Source organism: Triplophysa dalaica, chromosome 8, assembly GCF_015846415.1.
Source record: "Triplophysa dalaica isolate WHDGS20190420 chromosome 8, ASM1584641v1, whole genome shotgun sequence".
Classification (NCBI taxonomy): domain Eukaryota; kingdom Metazoa; phylum Chordata; class Actinopteri; order Cypriniformes; family Nemacheilidae; genus Triplophysa; species Triplophysa dalaica.
Window position 1 is genome coordinate 7344469 of NC_079549.1, and position 19693 is coordinate 7364161.

General features: G+C 38.0%; 1 protein-coding gene across 16 annotated transcripts in view; it reads left to right on the plus strand.

Moving 5' to 3' along the window:
- mycbp2 (MYC binding protein 2) overlaps positions 1 to 19373 on the plus strand; it is a 137712-nt gene extending 118339 nt beyond the window's left edge. For all 16 annotated transcript variants that reach the window (XM_056754676.1, XM_056754688.1, XM_056754683.1 and 13 more), the window contains 26 exons: positions 1935 to 2179; positions 2468 to 2635; positions 2744 to 2901; positions 3036 to 3235; positions 3563 to 3712; positions 3804 to 3964; positions 4170 to 4326; positions 4411 to 4635; positions 4757 to 4822; positions 5472 to 5711; positions 5789 to 5878; positions 5989 to 6069; positions 6468 to 6734; positions 7251 to 7534; positions 7939 to 8035; positions 8215 to 8334; positions 8777 to 8878; positions 8978 to 9106; positions 9354 to 9486; positions 9744 to 9847; positions 9946 to 10134; positions 10244 to 10351; positions 10885 to 11094; positions 16263 to 16370; positions 18180 to 18345; positions 18502 to 19373. In XM_056754676.1, the coding sequence (XP_056610654.1) occupies positions 1935 to 2179; positions 2468 to 2635; positions 2744 to 2901; positions 3036 to 3235; positions 3563 to 3712; positions 3804 to 3964; positions 4170 to 4326; positions 4411 to 4635; positions 4757 to 4822; positions 5472 to 5711; positions 5789 to 5878; positions 5989 to 6069; positions 6468 to 6734; positions 7251 to 7534; positions 7939 to 8035; positions 8215 to 8334; positions 8777 to 8878; positions 8978 to 9106; positions 9354 to 9486; positions 9744 to 9847; positions 9946 to 10134; positions 10244 to 10351; positions 10885 to 11094; positions 16263 to 16370; positions 18180 to 18345; positions 18502 to 18617 (4074 nt within the window). In that variant the 3' untranslated portion in view covers positions 18618 to 19373. The remainder of the gene's footprint in view (positions 1 to 1934; positions 2180 to 2467; positions 2636 to 2743; positions 2902 to 3035; positions 3236 to 3562; positions 3713 to 3803; positions 3965 to 4169; positions 4327 to 4410; positions 4636 to 4756; positions 4823 to 5471; positions 5712 to 5788; positions 5879 to 5988; positions 6070 to 6467; positions 6735 to 7250; positions 7535 to 7938; positions 8036 to 8214; positions 8335 to 8776; positions 8879 to 8977; positions 9107 to 9353; positions 9487 to 9743; positions 9848 to 9945; positions 10135 to 10243; positions 10352 to 10884; positions 11095 to 16262; positions 16371 to 18179; positions 18346 to 18501) is intronic.
- The last annotated feature ends 320 nt before the right edge of the window (positions 19374 to 19693 follow it).

Consider the following 19693-nt stretch of genomic DNA (forward strand, 5'->3'; position numbering starts at 1 on the left):
TAAACATAATACAAGTTTTAATTAATTGTTAACATTTGCAGCCATTATAAGTATGTAAATGTTCAGTCAGTAAATTCACTCTTGCCATATTTACTATTTTAATGAAAATATTAGGGAAAAGTGAGAGAACATATATTCTAGTCTGTCTGTTGTTTATTGTTTTATACTGTTATATGAGGTCTATTTATGACGTTTGCATGGTTTTTACATTCAAAAACATCAAAATCAATAAGTAATAGGCAATTTTTTACCTAGGTTTTGAGGCCAGCTCTACAAACGCTCGGTTTTAATGGGCGTGCCGCATTGAAGAAACTTGGAAGTAAACGCCCACCGCTTTGATTGGATAGCAATTTGAGTAGTTGGAGCCTTCTGTAAATATGGTTAGAGAAATACTGTAGGTTACACATTAGCACCATTCACAGTTTTCGCAAGGCATTAGTATTATCTGGAGACCTCCTGTGATTTATAAATGACCTCCCCACATCAGTATTTCATGTGAAGCAGTTGCACGGAATAATTTGACTCAAATTTTCTGACTTATTTCCCGGACGTGATAGCAAGGCTTTGAGTATAGTTTGTATAGCCTATCCTTGTATTGCGTTTAATGATATATGACTCGACCTGTCAGCATTTGAGACCCGAGATCGCGAACCGGACAAAAGATCACCACGATCGCGGGTCTCAAATGTTATGAGAGTTTCCATGATAAATAAACAAACGGGAGACTCCCAGTAACTTATGGATATCACCCAGCACTTCAAAACAGCCTCCATTATTCGCCAACGAATAAAACTATATATAAAACTATAAAATTATATATGAGCCCACCAAGTCACGGCTATCCCGACTTGCACGGGCTTAAGCTCACAGACAACCTCTGCAATTAATACAAATGACTAGAGGCCCCAGGTAATACTCATCTCGTGCGAGTAATGCTCAGGGAATATCAAGCGGTCTCTATCAAACCAATAGTGACGCATAGTACAATTTTTTTTTTCTCACATAAGATTGCTGCGCCATTCCTATCGGATCCAATATTGAAGGCACAGCACTACTTTTTAATTTTAAACTCTCCACAAATCCAGTGGCTTGTTCACGAAGGAATCCTCGGAAAAATGAAACGAACAAACAATCCATGTTTTTTCCAGATGAGCTGGAACGTCTTTAAAATTAAACTTTAACCACGCATTTCTTATATCGGAATCCGAAGGAAGGTTATGAATCGACTGTATACTTCCACTACCAGGGATGGCACAATATTTAGCTATCTTTAACGCTAATGTTTGTTTATTGCTTGCGTGCTCTATCTGGTTCCGCGCCACTTGTGGCACTTCAGTTCTGTCATGCGGGGAGAAGTGGGCGGGGCTAGAGAAGTAGTCATTGATATTTTTCTGTGGAGGCGGTTTTCTACCTATCAATGTGGTGCATTCCAGAACCTGGTGTTCGCTGGGCCTGTTGTCAATAAGAGATGTAATCTCAGTAACAAGGGCGTCTTCAGTTCTGACACTTACATGATGTTCGCGTGAATACAATTCCCTCTTATATAACAAAAGCTCGGGTTAAAATTGTGATTTTAATTCATGCCTCAATGAATTAAAATTAAAATACTATAAAATATTCAAATGAAATCATATTAATATGATATTTAATATATATATATATATCAAATAAATCATTATATTATAACCAAACACGGACTGGAAGTTTACTTCGGGCCAGCATGGGCGCCCGATGAAACTACATATATAGTGATGCATACAATCAAAATTGTGATAAGAAAATACGGGTTGATTAGGAAAATATTATTTTGTGCCAAAAATGCATTGGTGCTTTATATTGATGACAATATATATCTCACTGACAAGAGATTTACATCCAATTGTAGTATGACCCTTAAACTTAACACCGGCTAAATCATGTGGTTCTTGGATCAGGTTAAGCAGTCAAGGAAGAAACCTCTTCAAGTAAAAACCCCACGGGCTCTTCCCACAATGGAGGCCCACCAGGTGATTCGTGCCAATGCGCTGTTCCTGTTGTCCCTGAGCAGTGCTGCTGAGCCGAGCCTGCTTTGCCATCACCCACCCAAACCCTTCCACACACATCTGCCCAGTCTAAAGGAGGGAGTGTCTGAGGAATTACCAAACAAGATGGGTTGTCTCTATCTGCAGACCCTAGCTCGGTAAATACCTTGTGTTCACCTGTAACTATCAACAAGGAAGATTTATACAACTAAAATTGTGTGGCACTCTGCAACAAACAACTGAACAAATGGTCTCTGCAACAAATAAATATAATAATGATTTTGCTTTTAAGATTATAATAATGATTTTTATATTGGGTGCATCATGTACTTTATAATATTTCTAGCCTATCCCTTGGTCTGAAAAGGCTGAAAACTATTTCATTGTTGATATCAGTCATTCTCAGAGAATCTCATAAGGTTTGGTTTGATGTAATTTTCTTGCAGCCAGCACACAGAGAACTTCGGAGCCTACCAAGAAGATAACCTGTTTCAGGATGAAATGCGTTATTTGCGTTCTACATCAGTTCCTGCTCCCTACATCTCAGTCACTCCAGATGCCTGCCCCAGTGTTTTTGAAGAGCCAGCAAGTAACATGAAGTCCATGCCGCCAAGGTATTGTAACAAGATCATATAGTGCTGTTGCCTAGTTTCTAGGAATATTTTCATTTTATTGCTGCTTATTATATTTGTTGGACTTTTTTACGGTTTGTGTTTATTTAGTTTGGAGACAAGCCCGATCACAGACAGTGACACAGCCAAGAGGACAGTATTCCAGCGCTCATATTCAGTGGTGGCCTCTGAATATGACAAGCAGCACTCAGCCTCCCCAGCACGAGTAAAGGCAGTGCCCAGGCGCAGGGTACACAGTGGGGATGCAGGTACTGTCTTGTCACCTAATTGATATGCATGGTCCAATTCCAATGTTTGATCCAATGCTGTTGTAACAAGAAATTCTGTTAAAATAAATGTGTGCATGTTTTCTGAATGTGACTTTATTTCTGCTGGTCTACAGAAGTTGGGTCTTCTCTACTCCGTCACCCATCTCCTGAGTTGTCTCGACTGATCTCGGCCCATGGCTCTCTCAGCAAGGGCGAGAGAAATTTCCAGTGGCCTGTGTTAGCATTTGTGATCCAGCATCATGATCTGGAGGGATTAGAGGTGGCCATGAAACATGCGCTTCGCAAATCAGCCTGCAGGGTGTTTGCAATGGAGGTCAGCGGTGGTTTTTCAGAAGTCTTTGAAGACACCCCTCTTCCCTTTAATTTTTGTTTCAAATTTGAAAGATATAGGTAAACGTTGCAATTTATAGATAATGTGTATCATGTGCAGTTATGGACAAGTATCTAGAAATGTCAGGGATGTTTCGGAAAAATATCAGTAATGTATTAGAAATATAGTAATTTGCCAGTTTTGCTCTGTGTGAGTACAATTCTAAAACTCTAAAAACATTTAGAATGAGAAATAAACGACTGCCACAATGCTTTTTTTAACAACAAAACATACTGGAACTAACAAACCTTCTATTCTGTTTCATTTCAGGCATTTAACTGGCTGCTTTGTAATGTGACTCAGACCACTTCCCTGCATGATATCCTATGGCACTTTGTGGCATCTCTGACCCCATCTCCCTTTGACACAGAAGAAGAGGAGGATGAGGAAACCAAAGGAAACAAGGAGAACCTTGAGCAGGTGTCAAAGCAATGCTGAATAGTTTTTCCACAGATCCCTGTTATAAATAAAGGCTAGATCTTTCTTATACCAGAGATTTTCTCTCTTATAGGAGAAGGATTTAGGTGTCTGTGAGCACCCACTCTCTGACATACTTATCGCTGGAGAAGCTGCTCATCCGCTGCCCCACACTTTTCATCGTCTGCTCCAGACCATCTCTGATCTTATGATGTCCCTACCTAGTGGAAGCTCCCTCCAGCAAATGGCCCTGAGGTATTTTCATCTGACAGAGCTTTACCAGCAAAAATATTTTTTTGACTGGGAACAAATATTTGGGGGTGCTCGGCTACTCTGAACACCTTAACAACTGCTTAGTAACACCCTGGCAACCAGCCAACTTTGTGACAGCAATTTCTGCACTGGCAAGCAACCGTCACGTTTGCATCTTGAGTTTAAATTTGTTTTGCTTTGTCAATAGATGTTGGAGTCTTAAATTCAAGCAGTCAGATCATCAGTTCCTGCACCAGAGTAATGTGTTTCACCACATCAACAACATTTTGTCCAAATCTGACGATGGCGAAAGCGAGGAGAGTTTTAACATCAGTGTGCAGTCTGGATATGAAGCGATCAGTCATGTGGGAATATTTCCTTATTTGTTGTCTAACAAGATAAACCTGCTTTTTTGTTGCACACATTAACATGTTTCATCTCTGTCTTAGGAACTGTGTGTGGTGACCTGTCTGAAAGACCTGACTAGTGTGATGGACATTAAAACCTCTAGCAGACCTGCCATGATTGGCAGCCTGACTGACGGCTCCACTGAGACATTCTGGGAGTCTGGGGATGAAGATAAGAACAAAACAAAGAACATTACTATTAGCTGTGTTAAAGGGATCAATGCTTCCTATGTCTCTGTACATGTGGACAACTCCCGTGACATTGGAGTGAGTTGTAATTCATGATCCATATCTAGCATTCATTGAAATTCATTGAAATAATTATTTCATTTTATATGACTGTGTCTGTGAGCAGCCATTGATGTATATAACTGTTATTTTTGCTCAGAATAAAGTAACATCAATGGCTTTCCTGTGTGGGAAGTCTGTGGAAGATCTCTGCAGGATCAAACAGGTGGGAAATAGGTTACACCATAACAAATTGTCCTTCACCTTGGCCCCCATTTTGATCAGGGTCTGTGGTGAATAGTTATTGTTGACTGAAAACACAAGCTACACAGAAGTTAAGAATGATTGATAGAACAAAAATCGAGCAGGAGTCATGGCCGATCTGTTTGAGTAAATAAATATAAGGCATTCTACCTCGAAGAAAAGCTGAACTCTGCCCCAAATTTGAGATAAATCTTACAGGTGCAGCTTCGACAGGGTAAATGTTGAGCTTGAAAACATGTTGGTAAAAGCCTATACAATTTTTAGTTTTTCAATTGGTTATAATAATTTGACATAAAAGACAACACATTAGAAGTTAATTCTCTAGAAATGAATTCTTAGGGGTAAATCTTAACCCTTGATGGACGTTTTATTTGCCTTTTTGTTCAAAAAAACTAAATAGCATTTTGCAAATCCAAATCTCTACCGAGTTGCTTAACATGTAGCATTAATCAGAAATTTTGTATTACAACAGATTCTGGAATCATCTTTTAAAACAGGCCTTTACAATTTTGTGTTACTAAAATTGTTATAAAGAGTTTGGTACACACAGTATCCCATTGAAGCAACTTCAGTACGTAGAGTAATTCTTATGGAGTTTTTGTTGTTTTCAGATTGACTTGGACTCCAGACACATGGGCTGGGTTACCAGTGAGCTTCCTGGAGGGGACCACCATGTTATCAAGATTGAGCTTAAGGGGCCTGAAAACACGCTTAGGGTACGACAGGTCAAAGTACTTGGCTGGAAGGAGGGCGATAGCATCAAGATTCCAGGGCAGATATCAGCCAGTGTTGCCCAGCAGAAGAACTGTGAGGCTGAGACGCTTCGTGTATTTCGCCTTATTACATCACAGGTGAGTCTGTAATCATATCATAGTGTTTTTAGACATTCAACATTTTGCATATATGCAATTTGGCATTTCTTTTGTAGGTATTTGGAAAACTGATTTGTGGTGATGCAGAACCAACACCAGAACAAGAAGAGAAGAACCTGCTGTCATCACCTGAGGGTGAAGACAAGGTGAGTACTAACATGTCTTATGTTTGGTGGCTTCCTATGTCTAGTTTTCTATCGGGTGCTTTTGCGTAGCAAGAAGTTATCAAACAGTTTTGGAAATGTTCTGTCTTTAGGCCCCATCTGATGCAGACTTAAAGGAGCACATGGTTGGCATTATTTTCAGCAGGAGCAAGCTGACTAACCTTCAGAAACAGGTAACACCAATTTAACTACATTGTGCACTCTTGGTCTCTGTTCCAAAACTTAATGTAGTGTCTATGCAGGCAGCATCGTAATGTGTCATGGATAAATGTGCGAGGCAAGACTTGATACAAAGCCTGAGAAGATTGGTAAATTACAAATTAACAGTTTTTTCCCCAATGTTTGTGTGCTTTTATATTTTTCTTACATAGTGCAACCACTTGAAATCACTGTGTATGTCAAATCAGGGCCATAACAAAAAATGTTGGGGTAAACCTAAACCATTTCCTAAGGGCCCTATTTGAGTTATGTTTGAGTTCTTTAAGGCTCTGTTTGAGTTCTGTTTGAGTTCTTTAAAAAAAGTTTATCTATAAGCACAAGCTAATTCACACCTTATTTACTGCGTCCAAAGGTATGTGCCCATATCGTCCAAGCCATTCGAATGGAGGCCACACGTGTACGTGAGGAATGGGAGCATGCCATCTCCAGCAAGGAGAATGCAAACTCGCAGCCAAGTGATGATGATGCCTCGTCGGATGCGTACTGTTTTGAGCTATTGTCTATGGTACTGGCCTTGAGCGGATCCAACGTTGGCAGGCAGTATCTGGCTCAGCAGCTCACCCTCCTGCAGGACCTCTTCTCCCTGCTTCACACTGCTTCACCACGTGTCCAGAGACAGGTTTGTGTCTTTGACATTCCGTTCATCAGTATGACTGATTCACAAATCACTTTACAGCGATAACTGAATGCAGGTACTTTTATAAAGAAACATCCATCACAAACCTGTTTGATCAGTTGTCTTATTAGTAACCTAATAAAAAAGTGATATTCTACATGGAGAGGGTCACCTCATAGGGGCTGCCTTTTTGCGGTCACATGTTTAGCCAAATACTACTTGACTTATCCCTAGTTACCTCTGTTGCTAGACAGTTTTGTTTATAGAATAAATCAATTATAAAATTAAATTATTTTGTTTTGTTTCATACATTTAGTATATATTCTATCTTCTCACTTTAAATTACACTATTTGTATACATCATCATCATAATTATATCTGTTATCAACCACCCAGCTATTTGGATATCAGGCATTAAAAAAGCCAATTTGGTCGACCACTATTTTGACCTTCATTTTCTAGACACACTTTAGGCCCTGATATGCAGTTCAGATTGGTATCCGTTTTCTCACCATTCAGGTGACATCACTGCTCAGACGCGTTCTTCCTGAGGTTAGTCCCATGCGTTTGGCCAGTGTCATTGGTGTGAAGGCCCTGCCACCAGCGGACATCAGTGACATCATTCACTCTACTGAGAAGGGCGACTGGACCAAGCTTTGCATTTTGGATATGTTCCTGGGCTGCATTGCCAAAGCCCTCACCGTGCAGCTCAAGGCTAAGGGGACCACTATAGTTGGCACAGCTGGCATGGCTGCAGGCAAAGGAGTCACAACAGTCACCCTGCCAATGATCTTTAACTCAAGGTCAGCTTGGTTGACTTCAGCTTGTCAGTCACAAAATTGTTTTGTAAATTTTGTATTAAACAGCCTTTAGTTTTACATGAGTTGACAAAGAGTTCTTGAAGACTAAATGCATACTAAAAACACATTTCCACAGTGGTAAAGAGTCTTTGATTTCAATTGACCTGTCACTTACACTACATTAGCATAATAATTGCTAGCATTCTTTCAATTCAGTTAAACAGTGTTTTTTGTTAAAATTAGCTGTCATTTCATTTACCTACCAGCGCTATTTGCTTTTTTGTTTCTTGGTCAGTGTTAATATTGGACCCTGAGCCTTTGCTTCTCTTCAGTGCTTTTCAAAGGCTAATATTTTTTTTTTTTTCAAAAAGATTGATTCTCTTAGGCTTCTATATGTTTTTGTGCAGTTACATACGACGTGGAGAGAGTCACTGGTGGATGAAGGGCTCAACTCCACCACAGATAGCTGAGATTATCATCAAACTGGTCAAAGACATGGCTGCCGTGAGTAATGACTTCATAACCCTCAGCTGTACTATCTTTCATAATTTCCATGAGACCTGTTTATTAAGCTTGATGAATATGAATCATCTGATCTTATTGTATATTTTGCATAGCTGATGCACTTTTTATGCTTTCTTTCATAAATAGTCTCTCATCACTTAAATGTCTTTTTACCCCAGGGGCACCTCTCAGACGCCTGGTCCAGAGTGACGAAGAATGCTATAGCCGAGACAATTATTGCACTCACAAAGATGGAGGAAGAAAACAGATCTCCAGTGCGCTGCATTGCTACCACTCGGGTACGACTACACTACACTAATGCATCTGTTGACACCCTGTATGAAGAACATGCATTTCTTACATAGTGCAACATGCTAGCAACAACTATTGAAATCACTGTGTATGTAAAATCAGGGCCATAACAAAAAATTCTGGTAAAAACCTAAACCATTTCCCGAGGCTCTATATGAGTTCTTTTTGAGTACTTTGATAATTCACACCTTATTGACTGCGTCCAAAGGTATGTGCCCATATCGTCCAAGCCACTCGAATGGAGGCTTGAATGGAGGCAACCAATTTTGACCCAGGAAAAACCCTGGACATGTCTTGTAAAAACATTATTTGGTCACTTTCTGTTCTAGTAATGTGGCCTGATGCCAATAGTGGAAACTCTGCCTACCCGGTATTAATGCTGCGTTACTGTAATAAAACTGTGAGGTTGTATTGTTTCTCTTCTTTTAGCTGTGGCTTGCTCTGGCCTCTCTGTGTGTGCTGGATCAGGACCATGTGGACCGACTATCCTCTGGTCGCTGGATGGGTAAAGACGGGCAGCAGAAACAGATGGTAGGTCACACTGTGTCAAATAATATCACAGTAAAACCCAGTTAGTAGAATAATAAGAGTTTAACAGTTCTCCTCCTCTACCTTGACATTTATGTACAGCCCATGTGTGATAACCACGACGACGGGGAGACCGCGGCCATCATTTTATGTAATGCATGTGGAAATCTGTGCACTGACTGCGACCGTTTCCTACATCTCCATCGGCGCACACGTTCCCACCAGAGACAGGTCAGCCTTTAAACCTGCTTGAAAACATTTGTTCCTTTGCTGTTTTAAAGATTGCACTTTTTAAGATATGAGGATTAATAACATTTTTTTTTATAAAATTAACTTGATAAATGATATGTTAGCATAAAGTATGTACTGATTTTCTATATTTTGTTTAGTAATTCCTCAGATGCAAATAAATAAGTAAAATCATGTAAATAAATTATTTACATCCTCATTCAAAACATTTATTCCTGGCCTCCTGCAGGTGTTTAAGGAAGAAGAGGAGGCCATTAAGGTGGACCTTCATGAAGGCTGCGGTAGGACCAAACTCTTCTGGCTTATGGCACTTGCTGATTCCAAGACCATGAAGGCCATGGTGGAGTTCCGTGAGCACACAGGTGACATTTACATTAAAAACAATGGACAGAGTAGATAAATGATGGATTTAAAACTTTAAAAAAAACATTTCTTATGTATGTTTTTTGAAAATTATTTTTATTGGTCCTCAATTTGTTTTTGACTCTTTTATGCAGTACCTGCTAGGTTACAGCTCTGATAGACAATTCGAAATGCCGCTTTGGGTTTTGTGACAACTTTAACAGTCTTTGGAAATCACTGAATAATGCAAATACAATGTAATTGTGTTATCACTAAGGGAAACCAGCATCCAGCAGTTCAGACGCCTGCCGCTTCTGTGGTACCAGGAACGGAACAGAGCTATCTGCTGTGGGAAGTGTGTGTTCAGACCAAGACTGTCAGGTATACCTTTAAAAATGCTGTGCCAATGATATTCATTTTATCACGTTGTTAACAAATGATCTCTCTGGCATTATGATCTAGCATTATCTTGTGTGTAGGAGTATGCAAAACTGGCCTGCAGTAAGACTCATCCGTGTGGTCACCCATGTGGTGGGGTAAAAAATGAAGAAATGTGTCTGCCCTGTCTGCATGGTTGTGAAAAAACTGCAGTGTGTCTGAAACAGGACGCTGATGATATGTGCATGATCTGCTTTACTGAAGCTCTGTCTGCTGCTCCAGCAATCCAGGTACACTATAAATAATTTCTCTACGTGTCAGTACTGCGTGAATTTAATACACAAAAAAAAAAATACACAAGTGATCAGCATGTGACAGTGTGTTCTGCTGTGTTTTTAGCTGGAGTGCAGTCACGTTTTCCATCTTCAGTGTACACGAAGGGTTTTGGAAAACCGCTGGCTTGGGCCCAGGATAACCTTTGGGTTCATGTCTTGCCCTATTTGCAAGGTATATATTATGTTCTTTATTTATAGGAGTTCAAGGAATAGTTTAAAAATATAACCAACTATTTGGACACCCTTTTCTCATCCTAATGTCATTCTTACAATTTTATTTATCAAACACAAGTTTTTACTCATTAGCTCCAAATTGAAAACAGCGCAAAAGCAGTCCATATGGCTCACTGTATTCCAAGTCAACTGAAATAATACAGTAGATTTTGTATGCTAGACTGAAATTTTACTTGTTATTTGCTGGAAATCAGCTTTAGATACTTTCTGAGCTATTTTTCGCTGTTCATGTTTTTACATGATTTTACATTCTATTTCATTTTCAAAACATGACCATCTCCATTCATATTTTTTACTGTTGCGCCTTTCACAATGTGCATTGCTCCAAATTATCTTCACAAAAGACAATTTACCATTAAAAAAATAAAAAAATACTAAGGATGTAGAAAAGTTGTTTGAAAATACTATAACAAACAGGAAATGACATGAGTGCTGGATGTGAATGTTTCTATCTTTATTGATTTATTTCAGAACAAGATAAACCACTCTGTACTGAAAGACCTGCTGGACCCCATCAGAGAGCTGTATGAGGATGTGAGGAGAAAGGCTTTAATGAGACTAGAGTATGAAGGTCTACACAAGAGTGAAGCCATCACAATGTCTGGAGCTCGATTCTACAATGACCCAGCTGGATTTGCCATGAACAGATACGCTTACTATGTCTGCTTCAAGTGTAAAAAGGTTTGATGTCCTTTATCTTAGCACAGATAGTGAAGAATAGCTAAACTTAAATTTTTTAATGAAAACGTCATTCTTTAATGTGTACATTACGGATGCTCATATTGACCGTGTAACCATTAACCGATAGTTAACATTTTGACAGAGTAATACTACAGTGGCAAGAAAAAGTATGTGAACTTTTTGGAATTTCATGGTTTCTGAATAAGTTTGTCATTACATGTGATATGATCTTCATCTTAGTCAGAGTATTGACAAACATCTTTTATGTTTTTATTGAGAACAACCAAAAAAACTCATAGTGCTTGTGGAAATACTATGTGAACCCTTGAGTTAATAACCTTAACAAAGCTAATTGGAGTCTGCTTTTAGCACACCTGGAGACTTGTTAAGATAATAAGTTTGGAGGTGTGGACTACAGCTACTTTCATATCGTTATTGAACACACTCATTCAACATTCAAAATGGCAGTGGAAAAAGTGAACCCTTAGAATTAATTACTGGTTGACCCCCCCCTGGCAGCAATAACCTCAACAAAGCGTTTCCTGTAGCTATGGATAAGACCTGCACTTCGTTGAGGAGGAATTTTTAGCCCATTCTTCCTGGTAGAACTGCTTTAGCTGAGTCATATTCTTTGGACGTCTCATGTGTATGGCCCTCTTCAAGTCAATCCATAGCATCTCTATTGGGTTGAGGTCCGGGCTCTGACATGGCCACTGCAAAAGGCAGATTTTGTTTTTCTGAAGCCATTCTGTTGTGCACTTTCTCCAGTTTTTGGGGTCGTTGTCCTGTTGCTTCACCCACCCACAGTTTCAGCTGACGTACAGACATTCTCACATTATCCTGAAGAATTGTCTGATATAAGTGTCTCCATTTGTAGATTGTTTGCCTTACTGTAGACTGGTGAATTTCTAAAGTCTATGAAATAACTTTGTAATCCTTGCCAGCTTTATGTAATTCAATAATTCTTGACCGTAGATCCTCTGAAAGCTCTTTTTGGCGAGGCAAGACTCACATACGTGTTCTTCTTGTGCAGAGCAAACTCCAAAAGTTTGAGGGGTTTTTATCAGTCAAAGTAGCTGTAGTCCACACCTCCAAATGTATTATCTTAACGAGACTCCAGGTGTGCTAAAACCTAACCAATTAGCTTTTTTGAGGTCATTAACTCTTACTTACTTTTTCCACAAGCACTATGAGTTTTTTTTTGGTTGTTCTCAATAAAGACATGAAAGATAAAAAAATGTAAGCTAAAAAATTATTTTAAACACATTTTATTTGTCAATACCCTTGAATCAGATGAAGATTAGATCACATTTTATGGGAGAGATTTTTTTTTATTTTAGACAAATTTTATTTGTCAATACCCTTGACTGAGATGAAGATCAGATCACATTTTATGACAAATTTATTCAGAAAATCATGAAATTCTAAAAGGTTCACATACTTTTTCTTCCCACTGTATCAGTTAAACAATTTAAAAGGTATGATTATTTTTTAAAGATAAATAATATAAATAATGCAAGCCCGAATCTGATAGGGAAAATGAAGATGATCAAACCGATAGATCAACTTTGCCAGCGCGACTTGAGCAGGATGTAGAGGATTGGTAAGGTTTTATTAAAAAAGTAATATGTTAAAAACTATAGCCAACTGTTTTACCTTTTATATACAACGTTATATAGACTATAAACAAACAACCATATACATCATGCAGAGTTTGTGTGAAATAGAACATAATAAACATAATAAATAACGTGAGTGCTTTGGCCCTTCTTGATCATCCAGTGTTACGCCACGTCTCGTCGCGACGAAACAAAGACAATAAACCCAAAATAAATACTAAATTAAAAGAGATTATAAACACGACATTTGTTCCCTCTAGTTCTAACATTATTACTGATTGTAAGAACTTATGTTGTCTTTATTCACGTTGCACGCGTGTCTGCATTTGCATGACTCAAGTCACGTTTCTCCGTAACAAAGTCTTTTACAATGAAAATATACTTACAGGCTGCGTATCTGAAGTGCCAGCTAAGTTGTAATGGTTGGAAAGGCCCCACTTTTTAACCAAAGCTTTCGTGTGTAGCCAGGCTAAATCTCTCTCCCATTTTCGTGAAGCAATCGTCGGTGAAATGCGCTGCACAAACTTGAACATTCGGATTTTACTTTTCTGGAACAGTGTTGTTAATGAAATGTAACCATTAGTTTTTAGTTGTCTCATCTTTTGGCAGGGCAAACAAAGAGGCTTTCTTTTTGCAACGAAACACACAGTGTCTTCGCGACATGGCTGTGTCGGTGACGATACAATGAGATTTACAAGTACGCCAACCTCACTTGCGTTTAGATTTGGGCGGTCTTAAGTCAAATCACGTTACGAAGTGACGTACATTCGCCAGGGTGTGGTTACATGAGGCGTTTCAGGCAGGTCTGGGTTCGCATTCGCTTTTAGATAGAATGCTTCTTTTGTTCCGACACTATCGTTTTAGCAATTTTACGTCTCTAATACTCTCAACTCAACTTTATTTATATAGCGCTTTTTACAATTTCCATTGTAACAAAGCAGCTGTACATGAGACATATTGACTATAAGCAAAACAACTAAAGTCATATACATGTAAATGCAAGGAAAAGGTGAAAACACAGTAGACAGACATATCCACATACAAACGCTCCACAATACAAGCATGGGCAACTTATAACACACCAAAGACACAGAAAAACACATATTCGCGCCATATGATCCAGAGATGGGCACTGGAGTTTGTGACTCGGACTCAAATCGCATTGTAAAAGACTTCAGACTTGACTCAACTCGACAAAAAGGACTCGTGAATATTGGAAAAAAAAAAGTATTTTATCCTTGACTTACTGATATCATAAGGAAAGATAAATATAACTTTTGAAGTCACATGAAACATGGCGGGAGCTTCGGCACCTCTCACGTTCATTTTTTTTTAATGTGTCAGAATCAGGAACTTCGGGAAGATCTGCTAAATGCAAAGAATATGGGAAAATAATTAAAGACAATTGAACGACGACGTCAAACTTTATTAGGCATCTAAAAACGAATACACAAAGGTTAGTCACGTTTAGCAAGCTATTATACTGTGATGTGATGGCATAGGTATTTAGGATATAAAAATTGTAACCTTTAAAACTAGCACTGTTTTTATCAATATCTTTGTAGAATGTGAATGTGACTTTTTCTTAGTGAGTTGTATGAGAGATAAAAAAAGATATTAATGCTTGCAGTTTGTCCCGTATTTTTGATTTATGTAACGTTAATCAGCATGCATACTACAATTTTATGTTGACTTAAATCAACTGGAATATTTTCTGATAAAGTGTGACTGGCGTCACCTTGCGTCTCACTTAGTGACTGTGTCCCTGGTTTTTCAAACATCATATGCAAATAGGCAAATAGGATTTTTGAGTATTAACATTTTTTCAATAAGGCATTAAATGACTTGAGACTTGACTCGGACTCTAGCTGAAAGCTTTCAGACTTGACTCAGACTCTAGCTGGATTGAGGCAGGCCTGCAATTTTTATTTGAGGAAAAAAGTTTCTGACAGAAATAAACTTCTTTGTTCTTCAAGTTATTTTCTTGCCTGTTTATTTTATGCTTTGGATTTATTTTATTTTTGTGAACATCATTGAATGGGTCATATGGCATGAATATGTGTTTTTCTGTGTCTTTGGTGTGTAATAAATTGCCCATGCAAGTATTAGCAAAAATTTAAGTTTCGGAACAAAAGATTCATTCTATCTTAACTCTTTCTCCGCCATTGACGAGTTATCTCCTCATTTAAAAAAAAACGGTTCCCGCCAAAGACGAGTTTTTACGGCAATTGGTGTTTGTACTGTTATACAGCAGGTGGCGCTGTTACACACCTTTTGGGAAAAGTACAGAATCCCAGAACCTAGAACGTATATTTCTTATCGGTTTTTAATGATTGTTCTGAGTGTAATCTGGGCGGAATCTTTGACAAAAAACATTAATTATCTCAGCTGTTTAATCAAAGGGATGCATTTTTTAAGAGACCTACCTCTTAAAGGTAGTGATAAAAAAAGAACAAATGAAGATTGAAGAATACGGTTTCTTTTGTTTAAAAGCAGAGACTTTGTTCTTTCATTGGACATATTGTTTGTCCATATATTTTTTACAGAAAATGTACTGTGATCCATTAAAGTTGAGTGAAAATGTTAATAAACGCCGAAGTACGCTGCCAACTTTTTTTTTAAAAGCCTGGCGGAGAAAGTGTTAAAGGGAATGCTCACCCAGACCTGCCTGAAACGCTCCGTGTAACCACACCCCCACAAATCTAAGTCAGTTCATGGTATGAACTGACTAACACTGTGTCTACACCAGATGCGGCATGATGCGACAAGAGTCAATAGAATGCATTAGAACCATTATAATTTGAAATTTTATCATTTTCCACACCAGACGTGGCGCGCCAATCCCATTAGAACAAACTGTGTGTCGCGCTGCTTCCGGTGTAGACATGGTGTAAGACTGCCAAAATGTAAGTAAGATGGGCGTACCTGTCAGTACAATTCGTTGGATCTGATGTTCCAAATATGTTAAGATGCGTTACATTTCTGTCACACGCTTGCAGTATTCGACCAATCACTGCGCACTGATTAACTGGCCAATCATAGCTCACCATGATTTTCAGATCGATGAGCTTTGTAAAAAAATCGTGTTTCAGAGAGGCGGGGCAAAGAGGAGATACAAACATGCACTGTATGTGGAAAATACAGTGTTTTTTTAACCTTAAATCGGGAATAGACATTGCGTTACATCTAAAACAAACAATAATATTTGTTTCAGCCATGTCATACCATCAAAAGCAAAACAAGAAACACTGTTAAGTCTTCAGGTTTCCCAGTCATGCAATAACTATAGCTTTCAGTTCCTAAAGACATATTGTACTGGGTATGAAAATAATGACGCCATGTTGCTTTTCTCGTATCAAGCAATCAATTCACAATGATACAGGTTTGGAATTACATAAAATAATAAAAATATATTTGTGGGTGAATTATTTCTTAAAGTACATCCATATTTGCCATTTCAGATGTAAAATGAGGTTTCTAAATATAGAGTAATAGATTGTTTGTTTTGTAACAGTGATAACCGTAGTGTCTGATCTGATCTGATTTTAGGCATATTTTGGGGGCGAGGCCCGCTGTGATGCTGAGGCAGGACAAGGCGATGACTATGATCCCCGTGAGCTCATTTGTGGAGCATGCTCAGATGTGTCCCGAGCACAGGTCAGTGCAGTAATAGTTTCAAAGACCTTTCCAAGTTGTCCATATTACATTTAAAAAAAAAATTAAACATACATTAATTACATATACATCATTGCAGTACAGCAATTTTTTCTAAATTAATCATTTTAAATTCTAGAAATTAACCAAAGAGAAAAGGTTATAGTTAGCTTTATTTAGAGTGTGTTTACATATACATAAGCTGAAGGGTTTAAGAATTACAGCTCTTTAATATTTAGCTCCCCCTTTTTCAAGGGACCAAAAGTAATTGGATAGTCGAATCAAAAGCTGTTTTATTTACAGGTATGGGCTTTTCCTTAAATCATTTCTTCATAAATTAAACATGTTAAAGGTCTGGAGTTTATTCTATGTGTAGTGCATTGCATTTGGAATCTGTTGCTGTAAACCTACATCATGTGGCGTAGGGAGATCTCCATGCAAGTGAAAAAGACCATAGTTAGATTTAAAAAACACAACAAATCCATCAGAAAGATCCCAGGAACATTAAGCGTGACCAAATAAATTGTAGATCTGAGAAAAACTCCTCCATATCTTTTATTTTTTTAGTCTTATGCAGCTTGTTTGGCTATTTTAGAAGTCTAATCCACCCAACCTATTCTTGAGGCTTTTGCACATCGTTGTGAATCCTGTGTAGTTGTCTCTGGCTTCTCTTTATTGTTTATTCATTGACATCTTTACCTTTTGGAGAGTGTTCCTTAGTTGTGGACGTTGTGAATGTGTTTTCTTTATTTTCGAGATTTATCTCATATAGACGTCCAGGTTTTTTTTGTTGCTGAGCTCAACAGTGTGTTGTTTTTTTCTCAGAAAGTACCAAATTGTTGATTTGGCCGCTCTTCATGTTCCTGGGAACTTTCTTATGGATTTTTTTTTATCTAACTATGGTCTGTTTCACTTGCATGGAGATCTCCCTCAACCATATGATCTGGTCTGATCTGATCTGCATTTGGAAGCATGATTTTTAAAAGCATTATTTAAGGAAAAGCCCATACATGTAAACAAAATAGCTTTTGATTTGACTGTCCAATTACTTTTGGTCCCTTGAAAAAGGGGGGGGCTTCATATTAGAGCGTTAATTCCTAAACCCTTCAGCTAATGTATATGTAAATACAATCTAAATAAACTTGAGTGTGCCCTTTCAGACAAAATCTATTATATAACTGTAACTCAAAATACATTTTGGTACACAGCTAAAATAACAAATAATGTGCCTCTGTCCAAATATTTATAGACCTAAGTGTATATAGTGTCAGGATGCCGACCGCTACAATATTGGAGGGGGATGTGTTTAATTGTGGTGAAAAATTCACAATTCAAAAATCTTATAGTATTCAGAGTATATTTTTCTGTTTTAATTTTGGGGCATACTATTGTATTATTTGTACAGTCGTGGCCAACATTATTGACAGTGACATAAATGCTGTGTTTTGCAAAGTTTCTGCTTAAGCTGTTGTGGTGTTCATTAACATTCCTTTAAAGATTTTTATGCAGAGCGATCTGATGAATTTTAAATATTGCAAAAAAAACAATTCCCTTCATGTTAACACCTTTAAAACTTAAGATATGCTAACTTAAGATATCCAGTATACCATAGACACATGTGGAAAAATTATCTACAAATACAGGAGCAGCCAATTTTGCAAAACACAAACTTTGACACTGCCAATATTTTGGCCATGACTGTACAGTGCTGTGTAATTATAGAAAAGATGTAGCATCAAAGATAAATAAAATCTTTGCATAGTGTATTATTTTGGACATTAAATGTAGATTTATACTTTATTCTTGTTGCAGATGTGCTCTAAACATGGCACAGATTTCTTGGAATATAAATGCCGTTACTGTTGCTCTGTGGCTGTCTTCTTCTGTTTTGGCACCACGCATTTTTGCAATGCCTGTCATGATGATTTCCAGAGGATGACCAGTGTTCCCAAAGAAGACTTGCCTCATTGTCCTGCTGGTAAAAAATGCTTTAATTAAAAATATTTTTTGGAGAACTCTTGCATTGTTTTTTCCTTGTTTAATCACTGCCTTTTATTAACATGCTGATTCAAATTTTGGTCTTGGCAAACTTTGGCAAGACTTTACAAGGTTGTTTTTATTTCTTCTTTTTTAGGACCGAAAGGGAAACAGTTAGAGGGCAGCGAGTGCCCACTGCACGTGGTACATCCTCCCACAGGAGAGGAGTTTGCACTGGGTTGTGGTGTTTGTAGAAATGCCCATACCTTCTAAATGGCAGGATCCTGTAATGATCTGTTTGTCTATATATAAAGTATCCTCCTGTGTCAAATAGCTCACTTGTCAACACAACAAGAGAGCAGATTCACCGGTTGTCCTGTTCCTGGGGGAAATTTAACTGACACCCTGTGTTCTGTGGTGCACCCCTCTCTTTAGATGCTGAAGAATTACAAAAAGAACAAAAAAAAACCTTTGTGACATGTTTGCATGCAGCCACTGTAACCCTGCGGCTCCCATAAACATTGCACACTTTCTGACCATTGAAGTGTAACAACATATTAAGGATTTTCAAACCGAATCTGAGGCTGCTTATCACCGAATGGATGTGTGAAATTAGGTGAAACAAGATGAATTCAGCATCTCAGATATACAAATTTAAGATTATATTGTTGTATGTAAACTTTTCTTTTCTTATATTGTACAGTATTCCTTAACTTTGAAGTGCATCATGGTTTGACGGATAAAGAATAAAATTATATATAAGGACTGTAGAATGTTACGCTGGGAGGAATAGTGTACGATTTATCTAATCTTGTATATAATGACAATAACCCTTCATATGTGTATTCTGATGTTGCTACTCTACACTTCAGTTTTGTTTGACATTCTGGGTTTTGTTTTGAGCCAGAAGTTTTAATGAATTGCAATACTGGGTGTGCCTCCTTGCAGATGTAAACATATGGAATGTATGACAATAAAACCACTGTACGTTTTTATACAGTGATACACACTCGGTTGTGTTTTCCCCTGGCAAGTATATAATTTCTGTAGTCTGAACTGTATTGAGGGGCTTAATGTCTGACGTGTCTCCCATGTTTGTCTTAATGACGTGATATAAATCCCTTTTCTGTCCTTTTAAAACAAAAGGTGAGTATGTTCTGCTTTTGTATTGTAAGAACATGACTCTTGGGGCCAGTCCTCCACACAAATTAAAGGAATGTGAGGAAAACAAAAATAAATATTCAAAACTTTCGAAGACATATAGGAATGTTTAGGGGTGGGGTGGTTTATGGTGTGGTTAAGAGCTGCTGTAGAAGACAAAACTGCAACTTGTGAATCTGCTATATATA